The sequence below is a fragment of the Barbus barbus genome (genome assembly GCF_936440315.1).
Source record: "Barbus barbus genome assembly, chromosome: 1".
Lineage (NCBI taxonomy): Eukaryota > Metazoa > Chordata > Actinopteri > Cypriniformes > Cyprinidae > Barbus > Barbus barbus.
The window spans coordinates 10993189-11003390 of record NC_136729.1 but is presented as its reverse complement, the minus strand read 5'-3'; the positions used below and the strand labels follow the sequence as shown (position 1 = coordinate 11003390).

At 36.2% G+C, this 10202-nt stretch overlaps 1 protein-coding gene across 1 annotated transcript; it reads right to left on the bottom strand.

Annotated features, from left to right (window-relative positions):
• Positions 1-1715: 1715 nt before the first annotated feature.
• Positions 1716-8990, bottom strand: LOC306860868 (ras-related protein Rab-1B). Its single transcript, XM_079402848.1, has 6 exons — positions 8703-8990; positions 6387-6459; positions 6108-6203; positions 5783-5878; positions 5158-5289; positions 1716-4335 (listed from the first exon to the last, which is right to left on the bottom strand). The coding sequence occupies exons 1-6, from the start codon at positions 8714-8716 to the stop codon at positions 4141-4143; spliced, it is 606 nt and encodes a 201-aa protein (XP_079258974.1). The 5' UTR covers positions 8717-8990; the 3' UTR covers positions 1716-4140.
• Between the last annotated feature and the right edge of the window lie 1212 nt (positions 8991-10202).

Below are 10202 nucleotides of genomic sequence, written 5' to 3'. Positions count from 1 at the left end.
ACAATATCTTTATAGCTGTGGTGTGGATTCTGCTATTATTCTAAATTTAGAAACATTTTTAAAACTATATCTGTATCGTTAACATTAAAGTTATTCTTGGTGTGAATGTAATTGTCCTTATTGCAATAGGCCTACAATTGTTTTTTAACAATTTAAAACTGGGGGGGAAAAAATCAAGAAAAAACAAAAAGGCGACAACTATCTATCTCTTATAAAAAACTATAATGATATTTTCATGAGAATGGGGGGAATTTTCTTGTAAAATAATCCTAGAAAATAGGCATATCCCTGTTTCTTTCTTTTGATTTTAGTGTGAAATTTGACCGGACGTGTATTTGACAGTGAGATTCACCTAATCAGCAATGCAAAATTCTGTGCTAGAGAAAATATTGAAAAGCAAAAAGACGAAGATGAAATTATCAACCAGCTCTCAGACAGAAAAACAACAAGAGTTTAAATTTAGCATCCACATGCGTGCGTGAACTACACAGGAATGCTCAGATCTCTTTACATTTTCAGGGTCTCAGTTTAGTGATTCTGATGAGCTGGCACAATGAGAAATTAGAGAGAGATGCTGCATCCGCTCTTATCTCCTCTTCTCTCTCTATCTCAGGGGAGTCTGAGCAGAACGGTACGATCCTGCATACTGACTGCAGCTACTCTGACTGGCTATAAATATCTCAAGGTCATTGGCTCAGCTCTACTACACATGCACGCACCTCCAAATATGTCTGTTTGGAGACAAAAACAAGCACATGAGATATATTAAATCAACAGGTCAAATATGGTATCAAATGGTTTCTATTAATGGTGTTTATAGTCAGTAATCTGATAAGAGAAAGAGTAAAAGAAAACAGATAAAGGCATATATTGCTTCAGACAGTACTACTGGACAGTCACTGATTTTCATACAAAATGTACATCAATGTATTACCCCACCATATCCTTAATGTAAAATATGCATTATCATTTGTTAGGATGCTAACGGCACTAGGTGCAGACCAATAGGCACATTTGGAAAAGGAGGATTCATGTGACCTTCACTCTGCTATCACATGCTAGATAGTAGGGTAAATACCTACCTTTTGGTTTTCTTATATCTAAAGTAACTTTAAGAATAAAATGGAGGTCATAGGTCTGTCTGAAACACTGTTTTTATTTTTTTATTAAAATATAAAAAATATCCAGAAATGAAAAAAAAAAATTTTAGTTGAAAAAACTAATTCAGTTATCAAGTAACTGTAAATGTTTTAAGTTGCTAAAGTAACAAATAAAGTTAAATATATCAATATATATAAACAATAAGAATGAAAAAGCACATTAAAAAAATGTTAAAACATTTTTAATATTTAAAAATCTCTCTCTCTCTCTACACATATATACATATTTAAAAATGCTTATATAAATAAGTATATAAATAATATTAATACTGGTCTGGAAAGTCACATTATTTAATTATTTAGCTTAATGGCTAAATCTTACAAATATACGTCCAGGTCATATTTCACCCAAAACCAAGATAAAATATATTTTTGTAAAACGAAACCGTTTTTTTGCATAATGACATTATTTTCATGACAACCAGCCACATTTCATTCACCAATTCCCATTACTATAATGCATCCAGATGTTTTACTGTTGAGTTTGTCTGTAATTCAAATTTGATTCTCATTACATTCTACATTATACTGTAAGAGTAATCAGAATCCTCCAGTCCAGACAAAATGATTTTTATTATTAAAAATGACATATTTTGTAATTGCCACAGACATGTTCCTGACAGGTTTTATGCGATTCAACTTTCAAAATGATAAGTCATCAAATTTCCAACTATCCCAGGAAGTGACACTTACTTCACCACCCTCGCAATATTTCACTCGACACAACAGAAGGAAGCAGCAAAAGTCATCTTTAAGTCTCATGTTGATCATTTTATTATATATATTTATAATATGTACAGAGAAGAGAAAACAAGATCAAACCCAGCAATGAAACAGCACCGGGTGAGCAAGCAAAGAGGGATAGAGAAAGAGCGTGTATATTAGACCGGGAAAACTACTAAAGAGGTGCTTGCCATTTTACCATCGCCGTGTCTTAATTAAAAAAAAATGAGATGTGCAAATGACATGGGTAAAAAGTAAAAAGACGAAAAGCATAAGAACGCTCCATCACATTCGTAAGTAACCCCCTCCCCCCCCCCCCCCCCCCCCCCCCCACCGTATACCCTTCATCTTTCCGATAACCCCACACATTACCACAAAATTCATAGATCAAAAGAAAGCAGACGTTCTGAGAAAACAATGACCCTTCCGAACGCATCCCAAACAAGCACTTGTTTAGTATGTGAATGAGTGCAGGTTTAAATGAGACTTGATTTTCATACAGATGTAATGCGGGATCCATGACGGACCGGTTTTAAAATCAAAGGAATGTTCCCAAACGCAGTTGCCCCTTGCCCGTCCCTCCTTCCCAGCCATTGCACACATATCCCCATATCCCTGCTACTGCTCCCTCCATCCCGACGCTACCAGTTCACTTACAATATAGTACAAGCAAATCCAGCACACAATATTAGTGACGAGAATGTGCGGTTACGTTAGCATCAGATGTTAGTGGTGTAAAAACTAGATTACACTGGCTCAGTGAGCGAAAGTGATCTAATATCACGATGGTGCGACTAGTTAGGATCAAGCGATGCACTAATACTAATGATGTTCACAAACTCTACGTTTTCTAGATCCACGTTGTACATAAAACAGCCAGGTCAAAAACACTGTCATCAGACCAATCATTTGCAGTTTTTTTGTTTGAAAATGCTGAGAGGATTGAGTTGTAATCATGTGGAGAAGAGTGGAGGATCCATTTAAACCTTTTTGGTCACTGAAGGCAACATCTAAATGAGCTTCTAGACCTTTAAAGATCCATCTGTAGGTAGATTATAAGTTTCCGAATATTTCTCATTAAAGGACATGGGAGGTCATATCCGGTCTCCTGCGCTGGACCAGTCAATCCCAATATTCCTAGATGTAATACACAATATTCCCACACAAACACACAGCACACTGAACCAGATCCATGGAACTACCAGGCTTTCATCGGTGGCGAAATTAAGGCCCTTTACAAATATGTAAATATATTTACCGCATGTAAATAAATACAAAGCTCACACACAATGCATGATGGACCGTTTTTGGCAGCAGCGTCGACTATGGATTGGAAGTCTGGCATAATAAAATGGTAAAACGACACCAAATTATAGATCTGAGGTTTAAAACCAAAGCCACAAAAGTGCTGACCACAGGAAGATACAACCTCAACGTGTCAAGGTGTTTGTGCATTCATTTTGAACTTGCGATGGCCGAACACTCAAAAGTAGCAGAGGTCATTGAGGTAATAGAGGGAACAGTAGCTTTCATCGACCAGCCTAAAGCCTAGACCCCCAAAATCCAGATTACGAACAAAAAGCCTCCCTATCCGCCCCATCCCTGACCAGACTATATCAATGGCAGCAGTAAGCCTTTGTACAAGCCTTCATTAGAAAAACTAAAACCTACAGAAAAAACAAACAAGACACAAATCAGTCTTAAAAATCACCATAATAACAATAATATACTAGTAGGATGAGAACAAGTATAGAATATTGCTGACTTTGTATGCAGTTGACTTCCTGTCGATTCAGCCTCAGAAGCCATGCTTTCACCCACAAAATCTCATTCAAATGACGACGTGTGAGAGAATTAGAAATACTAGAGAGATGGGTTAACGTTCTTAACGCAACCTCGCAAGTTGTTTAAAAGGAGGATTTGAGAATCTCCCCTAGATCTGCTCTCATTTGTTTCTATACATGGACATATGACTGTACTAAAGCTCCATCCTGGACTTTAAGTACAGAGGGCGGGGTTATTAATGTGCACAGGGAGGAAAAATGGGTGAGGTGTCTTACACAAGAGGAAAGGCTAAGGAGAATAAAAACAAGACTATGGTGTCATAAATGAAGCCGCAAGGCTGTTAGACGTTGGCTCTTAATGCAGTGGTTCATCCCGTGAGAATGCTTTTTATTTTTTTTTGGTGTGTGTGAGAAAATGTGTTTGCGAGGGAAAGGGATGGTTGTGTGTATGTGTGTGTACACGCTCAGGCTCTTCAACAGCAGCCACCGCCAGACTGCCGCACAGGAGTGCTCTCGATCTTCAGGTTGGGCTTGTCTCCTCCGGTTGTCGCTCCAGGACCCATACGCTTCTTGATCTCAGCAGCCATAGTCATGAAGGCCTGCTCCACATTCGTAGCATTCTTAGCGCTCGTCTCAAGGAAGGGGATTGCTAAAGAGTCAGCAAATTCCTTTAAGGTAAAAAGAAATCAAAGTGAGGCACTTTTTAAATTTTGCCCAACCTTGTGCTTGGCACTCGTGTATAATAAGTGTCAAAAAGTTTTATCAACTGATTTCAAGACTATTAGTAACTGTAATGGGTAATTTTCTTGCACAATTGCACATTAATATAGTTTTTTTGTTCTGAAAAAAAAAAAAAAAAGTCAGATGTTATACCTGTTCAAAATTTCACATCATAAAGATATGATCACAATTACAGTTGTTCTGTGAATTTTTGAAGGTGAAATCCAGTTATCCATGCAAACAGGACTTTTGCGTGAGGGAGAAAGATTTCGCATTGGATTCAAGATTTTCACGCAAATTCACTGTATTGACCAACGGAAAACTGTCACTTTGAAAGTGATTTTGTGCTTTATGCATCACTAAACTATTAACAAAGGACCTCTTTTGCCTATGATTTTTTGATAAAATTTCACTAAAGTGACTAGTGTTGTAAGTGACTACAGTCAAAATGAGCTCAAACCCAAGTATGATATTCCAGTCTCTTGCAATCAAAGCACTTAGAGCAAGCTGCACCTTTTGATGTATCATTCATGTCCAGAAAACAAATGGTGCAAGGCCGACTAAACACTGAGTTGAGGTTTATTCAAATCTCTAACCCTTAGCATGAGCAGCAGTATTAGTAGGGGTAAGCACATTATTATGCTACCAATGCAACAAAAATGGGAAGCAATTGGGCTTGAAAAGCCCACTAGTTTTGATAAAAAAGGGAACAGAGATTTCAAATCAGAAACTTATACAGATTAGATGTGTCTATTTTGACAAATCAATACCTTGGCTGTTGTGTAGTCCACTACTTTCTTGGTGGTAAGATCACATTTGTTCCCCACCAGCAGCTTGTTCACATTCTCGCTTGCGTAGCGGTCTATTTCCTGTAGCCACTGTTTCACATTGTTATATGATTCCTTTAGAGAAAGCAGGGAAGAAGAAAAAAAAAAACTCTTCATTTCAACCTTTCATGTGATAAATGAAACCGTGTTATCCAGGATTGTTATTATAAACTAAAACTATAAAAATCATTTTCAGTAAAAGCAATTAACTATTTTAACTTCAATTTAATAAGTACTAAAATTGCTGAAACTAAAATTTAAATAAAAAAATAAAGCTAATTAGAAATACAAAAAAGACAAAAGGACCTAAGAAAAAACAAAGATTAAAATGAAAATACAAAAAAATGCTAATTCAAAATATTAATATGCAATATTAATTAATTAATTTCAATGCACCTAAAGGCAAATTTGGCAAGCAGGTGATCAGCACAGTCTACACAGCATCACAACTACAGAAAAATGTGGTAAATGTCTGTCAGACTTATTGACAACGATTCATTATCAATTCAAATCGTTCCTCGTTAAATTAAGGCCAAACAAGAGACGAGAATTTCTGATGAAGTCTCACCTGATCCGTGACATCATAAACCACAATGATACCATGAGCCCCTCGATAGTAACTGGAGGTGATGGTTCGAAATCTTTCTTGCCCTGCAGTGTCCCACTATGAGAAAGAAAGAAAGAAAAAACTTCAAGTAATGTCAAACTTTGCATGTTTCTACTAAAGGTTTGGCCCCATTTTCACATGTACAAAGTAATGAGTTACTAGATTCATCTACTGACCCAAGAAAGCAGGTCGCCATCATCATGTACTCGTGTGCATACAAGAGACTGTCATGCTATCATAGAACGTGTGAAAAATGAGTGTTATGAGGGAGGACGTATAGACTTACAATCTGTAGTTTAATGGTTTTGCCATCAAGTTCAATGGTGCGGATCTTGAAGTCCACGCCTATGGTGCTGATGTAGCTCTCAGTGTATGTGTCATCCTGCAGGAGCAAAGACAAACAGAAAAGAGAATGAAAACATTTACATTTGTGGATATACCACATCTACTACAAAATACATTCAGGCAGTTCTATATAATTTGCAGACTGCATGTTTTCAGTTGATTTTTAATGAATGTTTGGCAGCAAAAGCTGACAAAACAACCCATCTGTGCCTGTACTCACAGCAAATCTCAACAGCAGACACGACTTCCCGACTCCAGAGTCACCGATTAGGAGCAGTTTGAACAGGTAGTCACTAAAATTAAGAAAAACAACAGTAATACAATAAATACACACCGTTTTGAAGATCAATTTAAATTTTATATCTTACGACATTTAACAAGTCAAATGGGTTACTATAACATTTTTAATACCTAAAGATGTATCACTCCATACAGTGTCAATTTAGGGTATTATACTAATATTTTGAATTACCTTTATGTTATATTTTCAGTTTTCATTTTCATTTTAGTTTGTTTTCATAATTCTGTCATGCTTTTTTTTACTAAAACAAACACAACAGCAATACATTAAAATACAAATTATATTTCAGTTTTGAATATAAATTAAAACTTTGTATCTTAGTCTAATGGTTTATTAAAATAGTATAATACCTCAAGTTTTATTTTATTATCCCATACAGCATTATGTTAGTATTATTAATATACTACTTCAGTATTTATTATTATTCTTATTATTTCTATTTACTTCAACTTATTTCAATACATTTAGTTTCATTTCTAGTTTTTGTTTACATTTTTTAAGTCTTTCGTCTAATATTTATTTACTTTAGCCAAGCTTTTAACAAAAACTTTGTTTTAATACTTTTACCCCCGGTTTCACAGACTAGGGTTAAGCCTAGTCCTAGACTAAAATGTAAGTCTTAGCTGTTTCAACTGAAAGAAACTTGCACTGACTGATCTTAAAATATATCAGTGCCTTTGTTTTGTCTCAAGATGCACACCAGTGATGTTTTTTTCTAAGCATATTTATAAAAATTACTTAAATGTCCTAATTGAACTATAGCCTAATCCTGGTTTAGTCTAAGCCCTGTCTGTGAAACCAGACCTTAGTTTTCATTAACAATGACAACAACACTGCTACAGTAGTTACATTAGTGAAGACAAGCATACAATATGGCAGAATTAACAGGTAGCATATGGTAAATCATGTGGTCTGAAGTAGTTTGGCTCATGTGAACATAATTCTCTCTTTGTACAGCAAAGATGCTTGGGCTGTAAAGAGTTGTGCGTGTATATTGACTTGTAGGAATGGTGTTTGTCACAGGAATCTGGTTCACATTGATGGTGAAGTAGGTTAAAAACTAAATCAGCATAAACAAAGTATCCCCTGCCACCAGCTCAAAATACAGCTGAGCCAATATGATTCCAGCGATGACTGTTTCTGAATTCAAGTACTAACATTAGACAGGCTGAGAAATGTTGCATCACACAACAGTTGTGAAGCAATCATGACTCTCAGCATGCTAATGACACACAGAGCGCTTGCATGTATCAAGAGAAAAACAAGAGGTGTTATACCCACAAACAAGCAAAGCATTTCAGTGTTCAGTTCTCTGTTTTAACAAGTGCATTTCAGTCAAACACTTTCTGCAATAAAAACAACACCATAAATTGGATATAAGTGGTCAATCGCCAATGCTGATACAACTATATTTTAATTCATTTGAAAGTGTACAACTTCGCCATTTACAACAGAGAAAGGAAGTGACATCTGTTTGTTTGAGCATCCTGACCAGGACTGACATATCAACATTGGCTCAATGTCACGAGTTTGGGGTGGGACTACCTGTTTAACTGACCAATGGCAAACAGGGGAGTGTTTGCAACATGTTTGTGTTCATTGTTGCTAGTGAAATAGATAGACTTGTAATATAGCATGGATATTCATGCAATATTCATAAATATTCAACTAAAGACGTCTGTATGTATGCAGACTTGTAAGCTGACCGCATGCTATTAAGAAAACACAATAAATAAAACACAATCCCCCCCTCACGACCTCTTCCAGATGTAAAACTGACTTTCAATTCACAAGCCTAATAAAAACCTCGCAATGACAAGCTCGTGCATGATTCAAAACACCGTGTGCGCGCATTTAAAGGGCATATGCGCTCATATGCAAGATCCATTTTGACAGCTGGATTTTTTTTTTTGACATCTGGATTCAGCCCGGCGTCAGTAAACTCATGACGTCACTCCGTCGCAACGAAAACCAACCAAGATGACGTCACGCAATACAGCAAATGCTAAAAGGACGTGCTATAAACACTAAACAACGACCGTTTTAGATTTTAAACGTGCAATAGCAACGATACTGCTCGTTAGAGTAAGAATCCGTCTAAATAAAAGTCTGAATTAGCAAATATCCTTTGAATTGGCCGTTCTGGACGTTGTTAGCCGTTGAGGCTAGACAAAGCTAACTCACACTGACGCTTCGAGATTACACAAACACTGATATCCGCCGTCAAATACTCACTATTCTGGATTCATGGTGTGTTTGTCGTCGGGTTCAGCAGGAGATCGGACTCGTTTCTCTGCGAGCTGAGGCGATAATGATGAAGAGGAAAACTTGTAACGTTAGGTCTGGAATCCCGTTCACACCGCGACACTGTCTTCTCGTTGGATTCAGTCACTTGACGGACATTACTGACCGTATAATGCAAAACACTGTTATTTTGTTCTGCTTTTCTTCCTTCCTCCCGATCTGCCCCTCGCTCGAAGCACAAGATGGCTGCGCAGGTGCGGCAGTGACATCAGATGACGTGGCATCACGGACTGATCTGACAGAAACAACCAAAAGATTCCAGATATTCGATTATATGTATATCCGAGATATCCGAACTTATAATGTATATATATATATATATAAATGGAAAACTGGTTCATGGACATTTTACTCACATATTGTATAAAGCAAAATGGTATATCAAATAATCGTTATATCTTTCTTAACGTAGTTGAGAATCATCTTTATTCAAAGTTTGGAATAAAAAAAAATTGGCAATTAAAAAATGCTTTTTCGTGTCTATTCATGTCTTTATTTCTTTATTTTTTTAAAAAACTGAGTCCTGGTGTCCTCTACAAAGGATTTCATAACATATTAATAATATAATTTTTCTAAAAATCTTTATTTATTGTTATTTATTTACTTGTACTTTTTTGTCTGATGCTCTAAACAAAGTAATGAAATGAAAAAAAAAACTAAATTGATAACTTTTTTTTCTGATAGTCATAAGACTTGTGGTTCTGAAGTGGCTTGGTAGCCCTTTTCCTGAAGACGTCTGAGCGTGGTGACTCTTGATGCACTGACTCCAGCTTCAGTCCACTCCTTGTGAATCTCTCCCAAGTGTTTGAATCAGCTTTGCTTGACAGTATTCTCACGCTTGCGGTCATCCCTGTTGCTTGTGCACCTTTTCCTACCCAAATTCTTCCTTCCAGTCAACTTTGCATTTAATATGCTTTGATACAGCACTCTGTAAACAGCCACACCTTTCAGTAATGACCCTCTGTGACTTACCCTCTTTGTGGAGGGCGTCAATGTTCGACTTCTGGATCATTGCCAAGTCAGCAGTCTTCCCCATTATTGTGGTTTCAAAGAACAAGAGGTACCCGGAATTTATACTGTAGAGATGGTCATTTATTGAAGCTCAAATGTAAATATTCTAATATTTTGAGATACTGATTTTTGACTTTCATGAGCTGTAAGCTCTAATCATCAAAATTAAAACAAAAAAAACTTTTGAAATGTTTTACTTTACATGTAATAAATCTAAAATATATGAAAGTTTCACTTTTTGAAATAAGTTACAAGAAAAAATGAACTTTTTCACGATATTCAAATTTTTTTACATGCACCTGTATATATGCGTGTATGTGTGTGTGTGTGTTTTATTCTAATTTATATTTTTTAAACCTACAGATTTTAGAATAATTTTCCCCATGTCATTATAGTGTTTGGAGCATGAGAATCACATGA